Genomic DNA, 23,876 nt, shown 5'->3' with positions numbered 1-23,876 from the left:
GCCTTATCGAAGCCCTTAATTAAGTAAACTCATTTTGCACCCAGACCATAAGCATGATAAATCATTTACTCTACTTGTACTTTTAATTTAACTTTTTTTATTCTTCACTTGTCATGTAAAGATTTCCATATCTTCAAAAATATTTAGCTTATCATATTAAACCAATTATTTTTTAGTAAAAGAACATTTGCTATGCAGAGAACTGCATAATGTCACAGCTCAAAAAGACCACAGAATAAGGGAAAGCAGTTTATAAAAGTTTTATTTCAGATCTTCATTTTAAACATTATGTCCCTATGTACAATTCTGATTTGTACTTTCATTTAAAATAATTACAGAAACAGAAAAAGGAATCATTAAATGATAGTCTACATTTTGAACAGCTACACAAATCTGAGACTGCAGGAGACAATCAGAAGGCAGGGATCAGTAGTAATCCTCTAGATCAGCCTTATCTCCTTGATTCTGAATCTGCTGCTGCTTTCTGTAGAGATCAGCTATCTGTGTGTGTGTGAGAGAGAGAGAGAGAGAGAGAGAGAGAGAGAGAGAGAGAGAGAGAGAGAGAGAGAGAGAGAGAGAGAGAGAGAGAGAACACAACCGCCAACTGCTGTGACCCAGAAAAACATGGAAATTTTGTTTTGTACTACTGACTGTTAGATACAAAATACAATTGATATATCTCAATTTGAATCAATTATGAAACTGCAAATATTTATAGAGTCTGCTGTTTATTTAGAGTCTTAATGCATTTGCAATGTAAACATTAAAGATGCAAGCAGCGATGAACGTGCCCTTGCACCCGAGTACACGTTGGGGCTGCTCTGCCAGGGGAACGCCATTCCATTTTTTTAAGCATTTATATGTTGTTAGGAGTGTATTAAGACGTAAAACATGTAATTTCCTGTTGCCAGCAGGTGGCGCTATGACTATAACTGAACATTGGCATGTAAATGTACTCAGTTCAGGATTCGCATCAAACGTGAAGTTTGGTACAGATTGAACATTGTATGCTTGCGCAAGAAAAACTTCCTGTTTCATGACATTTATAGCATGCTTTAGCACTTAGCTAAGTGTTGCTAGCACGGTGTAACATGTTTCAAGCATATTGCTAGCATATTTACCATTTGCTGACATATGTTGCTAGAAATACATCAGTGTAAAACATGTTGCCAACGGGTGGTGTTATAATGATAAATGAATATAGGTATGTAGATGTCTTCATGGCAGGATTCATATAAAATATATGAAGTTTGGTGCAGATTGAACATTGTATGTTTGACTTATAACAACTTCCTGTTTCATGGCAAAACAATTTTGTGAGACCGCCACGCCCTGCAGCAAAAACTCAAAGGCTGTGCAATGCCACATCGTCAAGGCCTTTAGATGAGACTGACAGAATATGAGGTAAATCCAATGAAATCTCTAGGAGGAGTTCATCAAAGTACGAGGCCTGGAAATGGCAAAATCTGAACAAAAATTTAAGAGAAAAATCAAAACATCTGACTACCTGTTGAATTTAGGGCATGGGTTCAAGAGACATTTTTGTACATACTGGCAGATTACACGTTTACCGAACTTCGTACATATCTGTGAAACATGGTGTAAGGCGCAAATCATTGAAATTTTGAAGGTGGCGCTATCGAGCCATTTTGCCACGGTCAATTCTGGAATCTCTATCAAATGTAAATTTTCACCAGTTCTGACACGTCTGCAAAGTTTTGTGAGTTTTCGGGTATGTTCAGGCTCTCAAAAATGCGATTCATTTGAGAAAATAATAATAATAATAATTAAAGGTGCAAGCAGCAATAAACGGGCCCTCGCACCCGGGTGCATGTTGGGGTTGCTCTGCCAGGGCAATGCCATTCCATTTTTTAGACTTGTTTTTGAAAATTTTCTTTTGCCACAGATGAATATGAATATTACTATGAATATAACTAAACATTGGCATGTAGATGTCCTCAGGCCAGGATTCTTATCAAATATGTAAAGTTTGTTAGGAGTGTATCACCATGTAAAAAAATTAATTTCTTGTTGACAGCAGGTGGTGCTATGACTATAACTGAATTCTGGCATGTAGATGTCTTCAGGCTATGATTCGATCAAACATGCAGTTTTGGGAAGATTAGGCATTATATGCTTGAGTTATAACAACTTCCTGTTTAATAGCACTTAGCCAAGTGTTGCCATCATGTTTTACCATGTGTCTAGCATGTTTAGAATTTGCTTGCTCATTTGTATGTTGCTAAGAATACATCAGTGTAAAACATGTCACTTTGTGTTGGCAGCAGGTGGCGTTATGACTATAACCAAATATAGGCACGTGGATGTATTTGAAGTTTGGTGCAGATTGAACACTGCATATGTGAGTTAACAACTTCCTGTTTCCTGGCACTAATAGCATGCTTTAGCACTTAGCTAAGTTTTGCTGGCATAGTGTAACATGTTGCTAGCATATTTTAATATGTTGATAGGAGTGTTACATAAGCGTACATGTAGGTGAGAAGTTGCGCAAGGCGTACATCGTTGGAATTTTGTAGGTGGCGTTATTGAGCCATTTTGCCGCACTCAATTCTGGAATCCCTATCAGATGTAAATTTTCAAAGGTTCAGACGTGTGCAAAGTTTCATGAGTTTTGGAGTATGTTTATGCCCTCCAAAATGTGATTCAAATAACGAAGAACAAAGCAGAAGAAAAACAAAGAACAATGCAGAAGAACAACAAGAACAAAAAAAAGAATAACAACCACAAGAACAAAGAAGCAGAAGAAGAAGAAGAAGAACAACAACAACAACAACAACAACAACCAATAGGGCCTCACACATGCGGTACTTGGGCCCTAATAATAATTAAATGCGATGAGCGGGCCCTCGCACCCTGGTGCACATAGGGGCTGCTCTGCCAGGGGAAAGCCATTCAATTATATATTGAATTATATTATATTATGTTTATATTTATATATATATATATATATATATATATGCTTTTGAAATATTTTCCTGGTGCCAGTAGGTGCTGCTATGACTATAATTGAATATTGGCATGTAAAGGAGATGGTAATGTTAACATGCCACAATATAACAAGTAGGCACGAGAAAATTTGAGCTGGACAATTATGACAGAATTTAGGAACACTGTGTGAGCCTAGACACAACAATTTAGTTTCTGATAAACTTCATTTACTATTTTCAGTTAATTTTACAGGTTGTATGCAAAAACAACAACCGTTAACTTTTTCCATGTTGTAAACAGATACAAAAAACCTCAATGTTCTCTCTTTGAAGTCTGTTCCTCTTAAATACATTTAAAAGCTACACTATTCGCCATTTTCCAAATTCTCCAAAGCCAATTCTCAAACTGCGCTGCATATATATCTGAATAATCTCATATAGGATGTGATTGGGTGAGTTAATTTACCTGCCAGATGCAAATCACTTTAGTTTAATAGTGTTCATTAGAGATGCTGCAATCAGGATTTTTACAGCCGATACCGATTTCTTGTCATTTTGATCGACCGATACCAATCCAGATACCAATCTTTTTTTGTTTAAGCTTTAATCAGGAGATCTGTCAAACAGTTAAAAGTAAGCTCTCTGCTCATGGAACTAAAATAATAGAAATAAGAATTATAGCAATGACAATTACTGTTGGTTAATTGATAAACAAGCATAAAATATTTATTTTAAATATCTTAAACAATAAAGAGTCCTAGTTAAAAGTAGACTAATGTAAATATGATCCATAATAGGAAAAAGAAGGCTAAAAGCCTTACAAATAGCCTAAGAAATTCAGATATTTATATTTATTATAATGTCTATTTTTTATATTAAATGATTTATTTATAACTAAGCACATTTTATTTCTTTACATTTTATTGTTTTTTTTTTTGTTGGTTTGTTTATCAGTTGTTCCTTTTAGATCAGTTCCCCCAGTACAGTGTTGCCATGTTTGCTGATAATATTGTTTTTTGGAGACTTAAATCAAAACATGAAAACTGGAGTTTACATTTCTTGTGATATCTGGGAACTGTGAGCTTAAATGAAGTGAATGCACTGTCTAGTAGACTTGGTGAAGAGAGAGCGGCAGCGTACGTTATGTTTAGAGACTGAACAGTTACTGCTCTTGATTATGATTGGTGAGGAATTATTTAATAAAGAAGTTTTAATTACACCCACCTTGTAGCGTTAGCAATATTATTAATTTACTCCACCCTACACTGCTCTGGTTACACAAGCATGTCACAGTTGCAGGTACAGGTCATTTTGGGTGATCAATAAAAGATGGCGCTTTGTGAGATTGGCAAGTTGAGAGAAGCATATGATGTACAGTGTTACTCTTCATCATAATGGCTTCTGTGCAGTATTTGCACACTTGTTTGGTCGATTGAGGTGATGAAAAGCAGTATGAAAGTAACTTTTGTGCAATTTGGACTTCCTGTAGTTTTAATTCCGATTGTATTATACAACTCCGAACAGGTCACTCGCACCAGTGCACCAAAATATTTTTTTCACAGCCGCACAAAGTACTTCTCAGTCACAAATGCAAGGGAAATGGTCCCACTGTAGAGCCCTGATATGTCCTCAGGTCAGGATTCGTATCAAAAATGTGAAGTTTGGTGCAGATTGAATATTGTAAGTTTGAGTCACAACTTCCTGTTTCGTAGCATTAATAGCATGCGTAGCAGTTGTTTGCATGGTGTAACACGTTCCTATAACATGTTTAATATGTGGATAGTAGTGTATCACAGTATAAAACGTGTCAATTCCTGTTGCCAGAAGAGGCCATGATGACTATAACGGAATATCGGCATGTAGATGTTTTCAGGCCCGGACTGTTATCAAACATGTGAAGTTAGGGGCAGATGGGACATTGTATGTTTAATGGCGAAACACTGAAATTTGTGGGACCGCCACGCTCAAGCCGTGGAGCGAAAACTCAATGTCTTCGCAATTGAACATTGCTAAGGCCTTTAGATTAGACTGACCAAATATGATGTCAATCTGAAGAAATCTCTAGGAGTTCGTTAAAGTACCTTGAAATGGCAAAAAGAGAGCAAAAATTGAAGAAAAAATCTAAATAGCTGACTTCATGTTGAGTTTTGGGCATGGGTTCAAGAGACTTTTTTTTAGTAAGTATTGGAATGTTATAAGTGTACCGAATTTCATACATGCAGGGGAAACGTAGTGCAAGGCACATATTGTTGAAATTTTGTAGGTGGCGCTATTCAGCCATTTTGCCATGCTCAATTCTGGAAGCCCTATCAGATAAAATTTTCACCAGATCTGATGTGTGCAAAGTTTTGAGTTATCAGGAATGCTTAGGCCCTCAAAAATGTGATTAATTTCAGAATAGAAGAAGAAGAAACGGAACAGATCCAATAGGGCCTTACACCAACGGTGCTTGGGCCCAAATAATAATAATAATCCTTAGGAAAACAATAAACAAAAAATAAACGGAGCAGATCCAATAGGACCTCGCACCATCAGTGCTCAAGCCCTAATAAAAGACGACAAACCATAAGAAAACATCCAATGTGTGACATGAAGCAGAAACAGATGCACTCAAACGTCTTCCACTAAACATGCTAACAGTTCTGTCAAAGTGCTCAACAACAGTTCATAGAAAAAAACCCCTGTATTTTCAACCTGAAAACATAATGCATCTGTACTTTGGGAGTGTCTTAAGCAGAGTTCACACTGTTCGATTTTGGCCACGATTTGATCGTCTGAGACAAATTTTGAGAATTCTAAAAGATTCCTATAATCCTAGGCCAAAATCTGTGGTCTTTGATTGCTAGTTTGACGTTCAACGTTTGACGCTGCGATCAAAATTTTCCTCTGATTAAATTCTGGCAGTGTCAGAAGATTTGAGGCACAGTCCTGTAGTGTGGCTTCTCCTACTCTGTACGAGTCTTCTTGTTTGCGTCGTTTTTCGCATCTTGACTGTTGTACACTCTGACATTCATGACAACCAAGATCCTACAGTATAACATTGTGTACAGCGGGGATCATGTTTGTACAGTTTGACAAGCAATAGTCACAAAGGACTATTAAAAATAGCAGTGTGCACATGGCTTTAGGGACAGTTTTTTAACCATGTTATGCTGCCCAAAGGGCTCATTACACCAAAATATTTCTGGAATGACTGGAATCCAAATTGTGTTCCAGTGCATTTTCTATTACCTGCGCTCCTGTAGTAGCATCCTCTGGTTTCTTGTCATCTCTGATGCGAAGGAATCGAGGAAAGCGAAGGGAAATCCCTTTATCTGGGTCCACCTAGTGGACAAAATGAGAAATTCAAGTCAATTCTTATTAATACTTGCAATAAAAAAAACACTACAGTGTCAAAAATCGGCTTTGCAAAGATGAAACTGGACACTCGGTTCTCCTCTGGCTAAGTAGGATGACTTGGACAAAAGTACAGACTCTCAGAATTAGGACAGCAAAATATGGACAAAATAGCACATTGTAATATACCTAGGAGTTTATTTAAAATACATGGGTGAACCCTTTAAATGACAAGGTAAAAGTCTGACTTGCATAATATTGAATAAACATTCATGTAGAAGATTTAATATGTAGGATGCTCACAATTTTTTTTGCAAATGAGAATGCAAATTTGCATACTGTAGCAAATTGTAACAATGTATTGTGCAGCCTTGCTAAATCTTTAAATTCTATACTACTAGAGGCTAAAATGCCCTTATAAGTAGTATATACATAAATAAGTAGTAGGTACAGAGTAAGAACACAACTCGTAAGTGAAACTGACCAATCCCATTGCTGCCTTGTAAACCGGAGACAATGACAAATCAGCACATTTCACTTCCCACACTTGCGCAGCATCCAGCCAAACATCTGGCTCTGCTGACTGGTCCACTCTGTAGTAGGGGCGAGGCTTAGGAAGGACGTGCTCCTGAGAAATACACTACTTTATAAGATTGCACTTTTATTACAAATGAACTTTAACTAAGTGGCATTAATAACTGAAGGGTAGTAGCAAATATGTAAATTTGAGATATCTATTAACTTCTCTATTACTTTTATTATGAAGAAAAATTTCTAATTTATGTACAAAAATAAGTTTAGTAAAACAGAAACTGCTGTGAATACTACTGCACCTTTAAGAAATTGTAATGCTGCTCCAGATCTTCATCTTTGAAACCTGTACCTATCTACAAAACCAAAGTTTGTTTAAGACTCCTTAAACACACACACACACCCCTTTCGGATACTTGGAGTGACAGCTTAAAAATTTGGTTAAGTTGACAGTCCCTACAGTCCCCTCTGAAAGTATTGGAGCAGCAAGGCAAATTCTATTCTTTTCACTATACATTGAAGACCTTTTGGTTTGAGATCAAAAGACAACTGATACGATAGATCAGAATTTCAGCTTTCATTTCCTCACATTTACATCTTGATGTGTTAAACTTAGACCATGGCACCTTTTGTTTGAACCTACCCAATGTTTCAAGTGACCAAAAATGCTGATAGGAGTTTCTTGCTGCCAAGGTGTGCCCTGTTAAATTGACTGTTTAAAGAATTAATAGCTCTGAATGTCTACTCTTGGTTTGAGCCATAGGTTTTGCTGTGAAGACTTTATTTGTTCACAAAAGGAGGGTGTGGGGGGGGATCTAACAGAGCCATTGCACAAGCATTGGGCATAGCCAAAACAATTTGGAATGTCCTGAAAAAGAAAAACTACTGGGGTACTACCAACCAGACATGGAACAAGTGGGCTGTGGAAAATAGCAGAAGTCAATGACAAACATTGTTGTTTTGGGGTTTTTCCTTCACAGATGCACAACCGTTAGAGTTAACAACAACCTACGCAGGGCAGTGGTGAAGGTATCACAATCCACCAATCAAAGAGGACTTCAAGTGCAAACATTAGCAGCAAGAATCAGTAGGCCAGATTGGAATTCGCAAAAAGAGCAACCCCTACCAAAGTGATGGTGTAAAGAAAGAATGGATCTGCTCATGAAGCAAAACATAGAAGCTCGATTAAACATGGTGGAGGTAGTGTCATTGCTTGGGATTGCATGGCTGCTTCTGGAATGGGCAAACAAATCTTTACTGATGATGTAACTCATGATGGTAGAAGCAGAATGATTTCAGGATTCTAAAGAAACAATCTGCCGTCCAATTTACTGAGAAACACATACAATCTAATTGTGAGGAACTTCATCAAGCAGCAAGACAGTGACCCAAAAAACACTGCCAACACAACAAAGACTTCATCAGGGGGAAAAACTGGAAGGTTTCAGACTGACCAAGTCAATCTCCAGATTTTAACCCAGTTGAGCATTCAATTCACCTCCTGAAGAGGAGACTGAAGGAAGAACACCCCCCCCCCAAAAAAAAAAAAAAAAAAACACAAACCAAAAAAAAAAAAACAACAACAAAAAGACCACAAAAAAAAAAACAAAAAAAAAACACCACAACAAAAAACAACAACAACAACAACAACAACAAAAAAAAAAAACACTGAAAGAAGCTGCAGTACAATCCTAGAAAAAGAACAATTCAACAGTTTGGTGACATTAGTGGATCACCAGCATGGTGCAGTTATTGCAAGTAAGGGATATGCAATCAAATACTAAGTGTTATTTACTTTAAGACTATCTATTCTTATAATTTTGCTCACCTAAAAATTGGTGCCATGTTTTAAGTTAACACATCTAGATGACAATATCAGGAAATGAAAGCTGAAATTCTTCTCATTCATCTTTTGATATCAATCCCAATTGTCTTCAATGTATAACAAAAGCAATAGAATTGACCTTGCTGTTCCAGTACTTTTGGATGGGACTGTATTTACCAGCACTGACATTAAGGTTTATGCTCAACAGAATGAAGACATAAGATTTACTAATTTGGTTCTAATTTGTTACAAATTCACCTGAAAACTTGACTAGTATAGCCAGATTAAGAGATAATTGTGTTAGGCCATTAACTGCTAAGTGGAAAAGGAAGATATACTGAGACTTTGAAATTATGATCAGTGATCCATTAATGACTGGAACAGAACGTTGAGGTTTTTCTGTCCTGTGCACAACAAAGTAAATCATGCAATATTTAGTTCAGTTAATATGGCAACAAGTTCAGCTAAATCAGTGTTTCTCACCCAGGGGTCTGTGGGATTGTTTCTAAAAATACTTATGTATTATAAATTTATGTATTATATTAATGCATTATGTAAAAACGGGATGTTTGTTAAATATTTCAAAATATACTGTAAATACATTTTTAGGCCCATTAAATTTCAGGACCAGTCAGAATATGCTAGAATTCTACAGCTACAAAAATGTTTGAGAAACACTGTACTAAATCAAAGTCCGGAAATCAGTGCTTGAGCCTTTGCATTAATTGGTTCAATAAATTAATCTCCTCGTAGTTTAGCTGACCAAGTTCTCCTACCTTACAGACAGACTGAAACTCCTCATTCTCATCATCATAGCAGCCAAGCAGGAAACCCCCATAGCTACCGGCTCTCTTGCCCTTCCCTAGATATGCACCAATCACACACAGATCCACTGTGTCCCCGACACCTTCCAGATAATCCTTCTTAAGCTGTACAGAGAAGCAGAGAAAAGAGAACAAAGGAGAAAACAAGAAAGATGAAAGAGAATTTAGACACTAGCTGACTAATTTGTAGTAGCCTGGGAAAACCCTTAAAAAAGGGTTTTAAAATGTGTAAAATATAAATATAACGATTTCCAATAATGTATAAAGGATGTTTGAAGTTAATAAAAATAAATAATATTGCTATTAAACAAGGAATGCCTACCAGGTGGACTTTAGAGTGGCCGAATAGCCTGTGGGCTATAAATAAAGACTGCTATAAAGATATACAGTCAGGACCATTATTATTTGGACATCGACAGTAATTATTTTAGCTACCTACCACATTATATGTATTGGAGTTTAAATTAAAAGTATATATTAATCGCACAGGTAGGTGTTGGCCTGCTATGGCATTACTGTCTCCGGTGCCCACAGGATTTTCCCGCTCATCCTTGAGGCTTGCCAACATGCCTAACGCAACCAAAACTATACAGACCTCCCCAGTGACTAAGGCTGTAGTGAGCCACACTAGCACAGTTAATGGATGCTCAGTGCCACTGGTTCCAAATAGTTTCCTTCAGTTACATGTAATACCACTCTGGCATGTTTGCCTAACCCAACCAGAGCCATACAGACCTTTCCAGTGACTAAGGTTGTGACAAGCCCCACCGGAACCATTAATGCATGCTCAGTGCCACTGGTTCTGTATGGCATAGGTCAGCTTCAGGGTTGTCAGCCGGGCATAGGTGGAGCAGTGGCAGGGACTGCCACCCCCTGCAAACTAGACCTCGGGTTAGGTGTTACTACCAACACTTCTCCTTTCTCCTCACCCAGAGCCAAAAGCTCTTCTCTGCTTCTTCAGCCAGTTCTTTCAGAGCCTTCTGCTGGTTTGCTCCAGTTACTCAAGTAACCTTCAGGAGGCAAACAGTTTATGCTCCAACAGAGCCACGGCATCAAACTTCTACCAGGTAAATGGTGGTTTCCAGCCAGCCTCCTTGCACTCAGTGACGAGATCAGAGTATTTCAGCATCTTCCTCTCAAAGGCAACTTCTACTCCCTCCTCCCATGGGACAGTTGACTGAAGAGCGCTTTGCTTTTTCCGATCATGGGTTGTTTCTTGTGTGACACCTTGGTAACGAAAAGCCTTTTTATAGACCATCAATTTACTAACCCAGCTGATATTAATTTGCACAGATAAGAAGTATAATTACTTACGGATTTCAGCTGGTTCCTTGCCTTACCTCGGAGAACTGCATTTTCTTAGCGTGTTCAATACTTTTTTTTTCTTTGTGTCATTCCACTCTAATACACAACTTTTATTTATGGACTTTAACGTCATGAAATCTTTATATTTGCAGATTTCTTGAGTTAATACTGATGTCTGGTGAAAATTTCATGTGAATAACCCGATTGAAAATATATTTACTGTTGACACGTTCAATACTTATTTTCCCCACTGTATTTATTTTGGGTACTTGTTACTTTTCAATAAATAGTTTATTCATAAACTTTTATTTGACTAGTTTATTACTGAACCTGCACTGTCACACGCATCGCCAACCACCACAAGTAAATTCTCTAAACACTGCTCTTTCAGCACATTCTTCCCCATGTAAATGTCAGAAAACTCAGCCATGTATGGTCCCCCAAGGCTTCTGATGGATTGCTCAAACAGCAGTGTGATTTTCTCTCCACCCACGAGAAAGACGGTGCTGTCATTCCTCACCCCATTCCTGAGTGAGAGACTTCAGGACTTAGCAGGCTTGATCTTAATCCTTGCCCAGGACATCAGTTCATCCTCCCTTTTCAGCAGCCTAGCTGTACATGGTGCTGTCGGCAGGAGGCTTGTAACATCATCCATGCAGCTTCTCAGGTGGGGCAGTTTCTGTCCAGATGGCAAACTGAGTCCTCCCACCATTTGTCTTGCTCTGATGAGCATTACCTCGAAGGTGGCCATAAACAAGATGGGGGAGATTGAGCATCTCATGGCGATTCCTACCTCCAATGGCTGCCACCCGGTAGTGAAATTCTGGAGAACAAAAGCACATTTGCAGGTGCTAGAAGTAATTTGAGACAAGGCTCCTGATGCTGTCTGACATTTGGAAGAACTCCGTGGCATAGTTGATAAGCTGATGTGGCACTTATCCATATGCGTTCGTGAAGTCAAGCCAAAGGATGTGAAGATCTTTCTTTTCAAGCTTGGCCAGTTAGATCTGCTCCCAAATCACAGATGAATGCTCCACACACCATGGGAAGCCTGGGACCCCTACTTTTTGGCAGCTGGTGTCAATATAGCTATTCTCGGTGATGTAGTTGGATATTTTCCATGCCAACAACTAGAACATCTTTCCTTCAATGTTGCACAAGCCAGTGCTCCTGAATTGGCTGATAAACTGGGATACAGGTAGGGCTAATGAGGCACATACCCTGGCGAGACTAATGGCTCATTTCTTGAGTCGCTATATTGCCTTCCGATATATTCTTCCAGCTTCTCCCTGGTCATTTCCAGCTTCCCACTCTTTGCCTCCTCTAACAGCTGCCTGGTGTGTTTGAAGGGGTTCTTGTAGAAGTTGGTGGATTTGTAGTGGACTGAATGTGGTCATCTTTCTCCACCCGCTCCCACATATCCGCAGGCCCCATTTGTTATCCATATGAATTCCTGTGGTTTCTGGAGGATCCGTCCAATTAGGCCCATCTATCACCGCGCCTGTCAGAGGGCCTACGGGTTGTCCACTCTTCATCAACTTCGTGGTAAATACTAGGTGTCTCTCAGAGACTAGTGGGTTGGGTTATCAGCCAACCACTCGTGGTGGTCTTTCCTGCCATCATCCAGTCTTCCCTGGACCCCAACTGCTCTATTCAGAGTAGGCAATGGGTTACCAGGAAGAATAAGATTTTTTATTGTATTTTAACGTGCAGACTTTCATTTTTAAGGGTAGTTACATTCAAATCAGATGAACAGTGTAGGAATTACAGCACTTTTAAATGTCACTGCTGTTTTTCCCTCAAGTTAATACACTAGCATGCTAACAAGAAGGAATTTTAACATTTATTAATTTAGAAGCTTTTATCCAAAGCGACTTACAAATGAGGAAATATAAGCAAAATAACGTTAAATTAAGTTAACATTTATTACACATCACATTATATAAGTGCTACCTTGTTTTATGAATAGCCTGCTTTAGTAGGCAGTCTGTTGAATATAACGTTCAATCCAATTGAGCGTCTCTTATTGAATGAAACAATATATTGTATCCTTATGGCCCTAGTTAGTAGTAAAGGTCAAAATTTCACCAGTTAGATTGGCCTTCCCTGGCCACTACAGGTCAAAAGGGCAAGTGTGCATCATTAATACCTTAAGCCAGTTATGAGAGCGTTTGGCAATTTCGTAAGTGGCATCTTTCTCCAAGGTCTTCACCATCAAGCCTTCGCAAGAGTCTGTGCATAAAATTGATCAATGTTAGAACTTACATCCATGTCAGTTCAATTAAATCAATGTCAGTTCTAGCGTGATAAATGCCTGTAGGTTCTTGAGCAAACTCCTTTCATAATGCATAAAACTTTCAGCATGGCATTTTTAAATAAGGACAATATAGAGTGGTGCTTGAAAGTTTGTAAACCTGTTAGAATGTTCTACATTTCTACAATAACAGCAACTAAACATTTCTGGTAACTGTTGATCAGTCTTGCACATCAGCTTGGAGGAATTTTAGCCCATTCTTCAGAACAGCTTCAACACAAGGATGTTGTCTTTCCAGGTCTTTCCACATTTCTATTGAAGCAAAGTCAGGTCTTTAAAAAGCATTTTTTAAGGGTTTTATTTTTCTTTAACCATTCTTTCGTAGAACAACTTGTGAATTTAGGGTCGTTGTCTTGCTGCATGACTCACTTTCTCTCGAGATTCAGTTCATGGACAGATGTCCTGACATTTTCCTTTAGAATTCACTGGTATAATTCAGAATTCATTGTCCCATCAACACTGGCAAGCCATTCAGGCTCAGATGCAACAAAACGGGCCCAAACCATGATAAAACCACCACCACCACCACGTTTCACAGATTGGATAAGGTTCTTATGCTGGAATGGTGTTTTCTCCATAGGATATTAATAGGTTGAAAAAAATAGGTTCAAAAAAAGGATAGAAAAATAAAAATATATTTAATGTGTTTTCACTTAATACTTCATACTTGATGGATGGATATTTGTCTTTTAGGTTTTTTTGTAACTGTTGGACTCAACATAAGTTTCAAGTAAAAGTTTTTCCTTTATTTAACCTAACCCTTTGTGCTTGAATCCAGTGTCTCTCTTGCTCTCTCCCTCACACACATACCTCGTATGGACTGCTCCAGGAACTCCGCTATAGTTTCAGTGTTATCAGAGTCAAGCGAACGAGCAAAGACAAATTCTCCCTCCTTCTCCGTGAAACTCTGCCTCAACAAAGCTCGCCGCTTACTCAATGGCTCCCGTACCAGAGACTGAAGAAAGAAGAAAAAAACAAGGAGAAAAGAGGCATAAACAACTATACAATAAGCATTAGAAAATACATAGTTCGATTATTATGGACATAAAATGTACTAGTACAAGTCTATGTATTTCTATACCAGGTGCCAAAGGTCATCCATAAAGGGTTGATGTAGAACCTGATGGTCTATCAGAGGCCAAGATCAACTGATTAAACAGATGGAATCAGGTGTGACTCATGAACGGAATTGTAACCACACCTACTCTTTGCAGATATCCCTGGTGTAGAGTATTAACCTTTTGTACAAAACACCACACATTGATTTCACAGCAATGTGTCTACATATACTGAAAGGAAATTCTCTTATATCATGTACTCTCATATTATGAACCGTATTAAGACACCTTGGATACGGGAATACTGGGTTATAGTTTCTGTTTGTGTGTCTCTGTGCTATCAAATACCAATGATGAATGTATTATTTAATTACCTCTTTGCATAAGCTGATCAACTGCCATCTTTCTTATAGCTGACACATGTATTGTTTATATCTTGAAATGATTTATTTTCGTAGTGTGCTGTGTGTTTTGTCTATCTGTCTGGCACCTGCACCAGTAGAAATGGTCCACGCACTGCTTCTTATCTATATATATAAATACTCTTGTTTTGCATGAATAAACTGGGATGTCTCTGTGAGCATGCATGTGTCAGTGTGTGTTCATTTTAGACCCCCCCAGGCCTGAACGTTATACAGTAAACCACAATTTCTAGATCATAGCAGCACAGAACTAAGAGTAAAAGTTAATAGACGTAATTGTAAAACAGGCTGAAAGGGCTGACAGAGATCTGAAGACATAATCTGAGATTCCTGAGATACTTGGAAAACTAACATACTTTTCTATTTAATAATGCACTAAGCATGTTTCTCACTCACCTCTCCATTTAAGTACAGCAGGTCAAAGGCATACACACAAACCTGCACCTTAATCTCAGATGCATCCACATCCTGAAACACAGAAATGCATATGTTAAAATAGAAATCTTCCCACTCCCTCTCTCCCCCCACACCATGTGACAAATTTTCCAAGAGGTGAGAAAGACGCTTCTTTTTTCTCACCTGTTCCATACCTATCTGCCTGATTCCTCTCTCATTTATACTTTTACCTTTGTTTAATAATTGACCTCTCAACCTTTTTGCTCTCCATCAATTATATGAGTTTACAGTTAATAAGAATGAATGCTTTCAGCCAGGGTATGAAATTAGCACCTGCCATCTGCCAAACATGGGTGAATTTTCAGCAGTGGCGTGTAAAACTGTCTGGTCATCCGACACTTTGGCGGGTACATTTCTCACACAAGTATGGCTTACAAAAATAGATATGTAAATTTGTGTAATTTGGTTGTACCTGGTCCTCCCTCAATGTTTGTGATTACCACTGGCTGTACAAACATTAAACGTCACTTTGAAAGTGGAAGCAAAGAAAAAGCAAAAACCTGTAAATGTGAAATTGGCTAATTGTCTTTTGCATTCATAAATGAACTCCCTCCTATCGGCTTGTGAAAACATGTAAAGAGAAAGGATTGATGTGTTCTTACGCATGATTGAATGAGTGTTTTAAACTTATTTAAATTTAATGAATGCCTGAGTGTAGGGGAGTAACAATTCCCAGGATCGGGGTAGGGAATGAGGAAGCTGGAGGCATGCTTGGAACAACACAAAAGGCACTTTATTCTTTATCTTTTACTTTCGCTTTCCAGCAGTTTTAATTTTTACACGCACAGACACATTGCTCTGTGCTGGTTGTCTTTCTCTCTCTCTCCCTTCTACGGGGAGGCAGATGAAAGCACAAAGAGATGCAAACAAATCAAATTTCACTTATTACACGCAGGTCAGAATCATCACGTGTTACCTGCCAGCTCGACCTGCCTATGCTCTGCCGGTTCCACAGCCTACACACGACCACGCCCCCGCTGCCACAATGACTTTGATTACTTTAAAAGAAAAAAAAAAAAAAGAATAATTTGTTTATATCAATTATATAATTTAAAACAAGATTCTGAGAGGCCGATTAAAAAATAAATAAACAAAAATAAATTACCAGCCATTGTGGCAGGTGGAGGAAAAAGTTATACCATGGTGTTTCTGCACTACTCCCCACATTAACACAACAAACAGGGTGGGATTAAGATAATGCTGGACAGTATACGAGCATAAATGAGGCAACAAATAAATCTATGATAGAAAGTGAGGTACATGATACTGTTTACTTATTGTGATACTGTTTCCATTGTGGATGAGCGAACTACAAAGCTGACTGGTGTATTGGCAATAAAATACTACTTGTTTGACTTAATTTCTTAACACTGTAGCAGTTGGTGCCTTAAAGTTATATGGACCTGCTGGATTTTAGATAATAAACAAAGCTCAGACAACACTTGTTTGCAAAATATGCAAAAGGGAGGAACAAACTTGTTTAACCTAGAGGAAAGCACCCCAAAGATTGTAATAAAAACGCACATGAATAGCACTGCAACCAGAAACTGTGGTGAAAAACAAATGTACTTGAAAAAGCATTTCTTATGAGGAAAAAAATAAGCACTGGAAAGTCATCACCGCGTGATGTTTTACCTAATCAAGATTATAAAGACCCATCAAAATAGTCATAGATTGGTGTTTGATCTTCATTAGGACATACACAATGGCAAATATTTTTTCTAACACCACTATTGCTCAGCTGTTGATAGAATGCCAAGAGAAGTGCAATAAAAATGCATAAAAATGAAATAAATCATTTGTGTTAAAATGTTAAACCATATTTAAAGGGAAAAAAAAAAAATAAAAAATAAAAATAAAAAAAATCACTCCGCTGTCCACCCTCCACTGCACTTTTAAACACCAAAGACAATAGCAGAAGTGATTTACATTCTTTACTCAACATTTTGTTAAATACTGTATCCATGCTTGCTATCAGTTTAGATACAATTGTTTAGATTTTGTTGTTTGAAAAGATACTTTGGCCCAAGTGGTCTCTTAAGGTTGCTTCCTTGTATATATTTTCCTCAATAGGGAAATTAGTTTGGTTGCTCTGTTACTCTCTCAACTGAATTTCTTTGACTACTGTTTTAAAATGAATTGTATTGTGTCTTGAATAAACCATTTCCATGTTTCCGGTTGCTCTAATGTATGACATAGCCGGCTCCTATCTCTTGGCTCTGAGCATGTTACTACTGTGTATTAGCCGCGCACTAATTTTTACATGCGGCTAGTCTAACCTATCTTACCCACATTGGGATTAGGATTTGACAAGGAATAGTTTATACCAGTTCAACAACACAACAGTTATGCATTTAACATCTGTCATACATATTAATGTGCAACTAATGATATTAATAAGCATTACTAGCCTACTTATATTAACATATGGTAAGCTAATTAGTTACCTAAACTAGCCACATTGTTACTCAACAGATGCTGATTAACCAGAGTAGTTTACTTTAAAAATGTACACAGTTTAACATTAATAGTGCATTTTTGTCCACATTCCTTAGGTCTTTATTTTACTTTTCGTCTGCTGGCATGCTGACTGTCGCATCAGGCCTTAGTAAAAATTGCTGCATTGCTGAGAGTAAATGGGTGGCACACTCAAAACACAGCTTACCGTTGCCATGGGAATCAGTGGAGAAGATGGCATTTGAATCTCCATCACTGACCAACATGTTTCTATTTAAAGAAAGGGGGGGGGGGGGGGGGAAGGAAAAAAAAAAAACCCCCACCAGTCTCACCTTCCTAACCACAATTTTACATTGACCAGTTATTTTATATATTTTACAAGAGGTAAGCATAAATAGATAAGCATAAACAGATGAGTAGCAGCTTCCCAGAATTTAGAACTGGGCTCTGACTGGTCCATTCCCAAATGTTGAAAAAAGTTATTCCTTTTTTTTTTTTAATTTGTATGTGCTGGAATTACAAATTTTCATTCAGCTTCGGCTGTCTAACAGAGGCTGGCAGGTTTTGTGCCAAAACAGATCGATTTGAAGCTATACATAATTCCCCCTATCCTGACTATTGCATGATGCTGCCACCACCATGCTTCACTGTGGGTATGGCAATCTTTGGGTAACATGCTATTTTTAAGCTGTCTTGTTTTTGCACCAAACATATATTTTAGAATTATACCCAAAAAGTTCTGCCTTGATCTCATAAGACCCCAACAGATTTAAATGCGCAAGTATTAAGGTTGGATAATATGAGTCATTTGAATTGATGGAGTCTAAATGTATAAGGCAATATCAATAAAGAAACTTTATTGGTGTTCAAACTGGCCTTTGTACAGCTGCCAGGCTTTTAAAATGTACATAAATCTCTACATCATATTATAAACCATTAAGAGGTAAAGAATCACCACGGTCTCACCTTCCTTTTGCGTGTGGTCAGAACTTGAAACGGCTGAATCTGCTTTTTCTCTCTGTCCCATGCAACCACCTCCGAGTCCAACACAAAGCTACGCACAGATTCCTTCTTTACCTGAAAAGTAAAAATAAAATTCAGTACATAAACTTCAGTTTATGTGTATAGACTCAATGATAAGGTCTAGACAAGCTGATCCTGTATTTCTATGCAAGTGTGTATGTGAGAGACAGACTGACGGGGTGAAGAAGAGGAGAGGGAGGGAGATGGAGGTGGAAAAACATAATACAAAAACAAAGGAAAGAAGAAAGAACAAGGGAACTAAATAGAGATAGACAGTGCATCAGTTAGAATGCAGCACAAAGAATTTAATGTGTACAGGCTTGCTGATAAGGACAAAAGCAGGACTGTGTGAGATGAACAGAGAGCACAAGGTCCTTGTGTTGAGGACTAGAAATTGTGGGCTCTAGAAATGTATTACTTTAACAGCTGCATGCATACGTGGCTGTGAGACCTGTGGCATCCGTGAAATGATGTCAGGGTACTTGCTGGTGTTATCCTCTTGGTTTCGGCTGAAGATACGAACCTCACCACTATAAAGAATGTGAATCTATCCAACAGAATCCAATGAGCATAAATGTGAAACCAAACAGAACAACCTATTTTCATTTTATATTCTAGCTGCATATTTTAAATGCTTATTAAGAGAACATAGCTGTCCCTAGACCTGCATTATAAATAATTTTTTTATTAATAATTCTATTTTCTCAGTTGCAACGTGGTAATTGCTCATATGCTACAAATGTGATGGACTGCAATTAAGCTGAAAAAAAGATTACAGTAATGCTTATTTAAAAAAAATTAAACTGTAAGATGGAGACAAATCTCACTATATACACCCAAAGCACACACACCTGTGCTCTCTCCCCATCATACTTGTATTCACAGGTGAAAGCAGTTTCATCAAATCTTTTCATCACCTCCCCTACTCCTTTAGTTGGGTGGGCCAGCATGGGGCGCAGTGGCACACCTGGAAAAAACAAACGCACACAGGCACACGTGTGGGAAAATCTGTCACTGTGGCTCAATTCTGGCAAACATATGAAAAATCATGCATTTCACCAAAAATGGTGTGGTACTGCTTTTATTTATTTATTTCTAGGCTTTCTGCAAGCATCATTTTGAGTAAGGAGCCAGTTTAACAAATGCTGCAGTAAAAACACTCAGTCTGCCTATGATGTCTAAAACCTTGCTAATTAAAGTGTGCTTTCCTCACACACTTTGATAAAGTTTTTGGCCATTGCGAAACAAACACACATACACACAACCAGTTCAATTTGTAGTCAGATATAAGCTGACAAAATTTCCATGATGCACCTGTGCAATTAAATCATCAAAACAAAGAAAAGCACTTGCATACACTGTACAAAAGAGAGCAGGTTAAATTACCTGATAAAAATAAGGAAAATTTAAGAATAACTCACAGAATTAATAAATGATTATTTGAGCACAAAATGCAAGGAGCAGAAAGTGAAGAGTTGCAAGAAGAGTGATGAAGTTCCTGTTCAAATGCCATGAGTGTAATAAGACTAGTATTGTGGATAATGCTGATCAAAATGATTATACATTTCCACATTGTAAACTTACAATTTTTCATAAAGGGTAGCTAATTTTATTGTTCCAATCTCAAAGTAGATTTGCTTAAAATTTTAGAGATAGGAGGGGCTTGTGACAGGCGGATAAACTCATTTATCTCAAGTGCCATTATCTACCACTGAAATAGGTTACAATAATTCCTAATAATGCACAGATGGAGTTGCACTTCAATACAAAATAATGCACTTGTTTTGCCTTTTTATATAAAATAAACAATATTATGCAAGGAACAAAACATGATGAGGCATGCTGCTCTAAGAAAATAATCTACACCAAAGGTCATTTTATATTAGTAACATCATGCTTTATAACCATTTATACAACAGTTAGTTCCAGCCCTTTAATTTGATTGGACGAGCAGTGTTCTATGAGTGCATATATTTAGTATAAATGCACTGGGATGTTTCACTGTATCACTCCACTCATCTGTGTTCACCACAAAAATTTCCACTTCCGAGTTCTAAACGGTTACTACAGTAGTGTTAGTGATCAGCAGCCGTTATGGCAAACAAAACTTTTCAGGAATATAACTTTTGACTTAAAATATGAAAGCTTGACAGATGAAACTCAAGAAGAGATGCCAATTTCAGCAGAAGCACCTTTTAACTGGACTGTACAAAATTAATGTGAGCTAGCCAGTATACTAGCCTAATTAAAAAAGTCTAACAGCAACACTAAGTAAAACATCACTGTGGTATATTACACATGGAATAACTTTTTATATAAAAAATATGCTATTACACTGACACGGTTCTCCAGTTACCACCCACCAACCAAATCATGAACGCAGGTCGACTGGCTAAGCTAAATTGCCCCTAGGTGTGAATGGGTGTGCGCGCATGGTGCCCTGCAATAGACTTGCATCCCATTTAAGGTGTGTCGATGCCTCGTGCCCAGTGTTCCTGGGATAAACTCCAGATCCACTGCAACCCTGACCAGGATAAAGCATTTACCAAAGAGGACTGGATGAATGAACAAATAAATAATGAAGGCTGTATTTGCAGGGCTCCTGAACAGATTGTCAGTCTGTAGGCAATAAATAAAGGCTGCTATAAAGATCGATAGATAGTTTTCATTGTCATATTTATCATTTGTCAACTTATTTTGTGACATATTAAATGCATATTAAATTTTCGTTTAGACATTCTGCACTTTTGATGGAGTTAGAATGTTTAAATACAATTTTCTCCCCTTTTCACTTTTGGGGTTAACCAGTCAGTATGTTTACATGGACGGCAATAATCCACTATTAACCCGATTAAGACAATACTCTGATTAAAAAACTACCATGTAAACAGCAATTTTTAATTACCTTAATCCGATTAAGGTCATACTCGAAGTAAACAAATCGAATTAAGACATGTGGAGTACTCCTGTTTTAGTAGAATTATCGATGTGCATTACAGACATGTATACACCTTAATCACACTATTAACGTATTTTTCGAGTTTTCACCGCATTTTGCGACAGGACACGATCACACACAGCAGTGCTCAACCATTTTACGGCAAAAAAAAAAAAAAAAAAAGAGAAAAAAAAAAGAGCGCACAGCTGCGTCCCAAACCGCATACTTGAGCCTGTAGTAGGAGAAATACATGTATCTCGGCTACTATATAGACGGTAAGTACACGGTTTGGGACGCAGCCCACGGCTAAGTAGTTGTCTATTTGCACGTACAGCATGACAAATAATTAACCACACTTGAAGCGTTTGTAAAAAAATAAAAAATAAATAAAAACACCCCAAACTTTATACGGTACCATAACTAAGACAAACTGTATGTTGATACGTGAAATTCTGGAGGGACGTCGGACGGTGTGGCACGGTGACATAATGACGCGTGCTGTTAATCGAACTATGTTCTATAACATGAGAAACGGGTACACGACTGGAGTACTCTAAAAGCGACTCATGTAAACACCTTAATCATAATATTGTCTTGCTCAGAGTAAGGTCAATAATTAGATTACTGCTGTCCATGTAAACATAGTCAGTGAAATTATCAAATTTTACTTGTGAGATATATGCCAAAAAAAAAAGGTCTGTAGTATTCAGAACTATATGTAGCAGAAATGGTCAAAATTTCACTACAAGAAGGGTTTTCCCATGCCACGTACAAATAAGGGACAAAGAGGACATTAATTATTAAATGGCAGAGGAGCATTAGATGGGGTTGATTACCTGGAGTAAGTTTGCAGTGATTAGGCAGTTCATCTATGCCCAACTTCAACATGACGGGGATTATGGCATCGTAATTCGGCATTTCACTAGATAGAACACAGCAAAAGCTGGTAACTTTCATGCAAGGTATGAACTGGGTTTTAGACAAATTGTTTATTTCAATGCCCCTATGCTAGGTTAACATTTTAAATTTGTGTAGTTGAAATTATATGATAACAGCCAAAACTCTAAGTCAATCAAAAGCAATGTTACAGAATTATTTGTCAAACCTTTAACATTAAAAAAAAAAAAAAAAATTAAATGCATCTTGCAGAGGAAAGAAAAAAAAAAGAAAAAAAAAGTCAGTCACTATGTCAGCTTTTGTGTTAGAGACAGCGAGAGAATGTTTGGATGCGTACCAGTAAGTCTGCTTAAGAATGAGTCCTTTTTTCTCAAGCCATGCTCTCTTGCTCTCTGCACTCATCCCCTTTCCTGCATCAATCACAGCTGGTGGGAAATCTGAACATACACACAGATGGAAAGGTATACACAGAGACACACTCACCATCTACTTTATAAGGAACACCTATACACCCACATATTCATGCAGTTAACTAATCAGCCAATCATGTGACAACAGGGCAATGCAAAAAATCATGCAGATACAGGTCAAGAGCTTCAGGTAATGTTCACATTAAACATCAGAATGAAGAAAAAGTCTGATCTCTTTGACTTTGATCTGGACATGGATGTTGATATCAAAAGGGCTAGTTTGAATATTTAAAAACTTTGAGTCCAGTTTGAGCTAGGGCTGCAAAATTAATCGAACATCGATCACAATTCTGACTGCCTACGATTACATGAACATGATCGACTGCGATACTGAAGTTTAAAGTTCGTCAACGCTCATAGAAAACTCCACTGCATATCAAATCAAGCGCTTCCTAAACTTACCAATCACCATAGAGTGGGGTAGGGATGAAGTTATTTTGTATGCCGAAACCCAGAAACGAGTTAGCATTTTAGCGCTCGAGCTGCCAGCTTCGCTTCGAGCTCCAGCGCTTGCACCAGGGGAAATCATGACACCAACATGTTGCTAAATGGGTCTATAGATGTTGTTGGTGACATTAAACGTCATTACGCCGAAAAGGAAAAGTCTTTGAAGATAAATTGGTTCAGGTATGTTGTGCACACTTCCCAAAAACAAAACGTGGATGAAGATTCATCCACAGAGTAAATCCGTATTATGGAAAATGTTTTTAAATCAAGTATGGAAAAGTTCTTGGAAGCTTGGTGATGGTGACATTGCAGTCGAGCGACCGTGGTGCAGTTCGTTTATAGCATACGGTTAGCTGTTTATTTCTGGCAATTGTATTTAGTCTTCAAACTTCATAAAAAGTTGTGTTAATTTGTGAAAATTATCTTGATGCACAAAACGTGTTAGTATTGTAAACTTTTGTTGATCACAATGCTTATTTTTTGCATAATCCAAAAGCCTGTGGGAAAATCCTATTGGGTTTTTGTCGAGGGAACCAGCGTGATGCTAACTTGCAGGTTCCAGTACAAAATGACATGTCACTCTATTGGGCAATTTGGCTGTGTCTCTTCTCCTGTAAACACTGTT

The 23,876-nt window shown here is 37.8% G+C and overlaps 1 protein-coding gene across 4 annotated transcripts in view; it reads right to left on the bottom strand.

Annotated features, from left to right (window-relative positions):
* Positions 1-245: 245 nt before the first annotated feature.
* The window catches only part of lig1 (ligase I, DNA, ATP-dependent), a 46,940-nt gene continuing 23,309 nt past the window's right edge, over positions 246-23,876 (bottom strand). For 2 of the 4 annotated variants that reach the window (XM_053673764.1, XM_017461880.2), the window contains 13 exons: positions 22,672-22,771; positions 22,274-22,359; positions 19,351-19,466; positions 18,951-19,046; positions 18,443-18,553; positions 14,960-15,031; positions 13,894-14,038; positions 12,919-13,001; positions 9,417-9,569; positions 7,118-7,171; positions 6,769-6,912; positions 6,180-6,272; positions 246-501 (listed from right to left, as the gene is read on the bottom strand). In XM_053673764.1, the coding sequence (XP_053529739.1) occupies positions 427-501; positions 6,180-6,272; positions 6,769-6,912; positions 7,118-7,171; positions 9,417-9,569; positions 12,919-13,001; positions 13,894-14,038; positions 14,960-15,031; positions 18,443-18,553; positions 18,951-19,046; positions 19,351-19,466; positions 22,274-22,359; positions 22,672-22,771 (1,328 nt within the window). In that variant the 3' untranslated portion in view covers positions 246-426. Of the gene's footprint in view, positions 502-6,179; positions 6,273-6,768; positions 6,913-7,117; positions 7,172-9,416; positions 9,570-10,393; positions 12,419-12,918; positions 13,002-13,893; positions 14,039-14,959; positions 15,032-18,442; positions 18,554-18,950; positions 19,047-19,350; positions 19,467-22,273; positions 22,360-22,671; positions 22,772-23,876 lie in introns of those variants that run through there. The other 2 variants (XM_053673765.1, XR_008393084.1) reach the window with 2 other exon arrangements.

Source organism: Ictalurus punctatus, chromosome 20, assembly GCF_001660625.3.
Source record: "Ictalurus punctatus breed USDA103 chromosome 20, Coco_2.0, whole genome shotgun sequence".
NCBI lineage: Eukaryota > Metazoa > Chordata > Actinopteri > Siluriformes > Ictaluridae > Ictalurus > Ictalurus punctatus.
The sequence above is the reverse complement of the archived record's forward strand: the minus strand, read 5'-3'. Positions and strand labels throughout refer to the sequence as shown.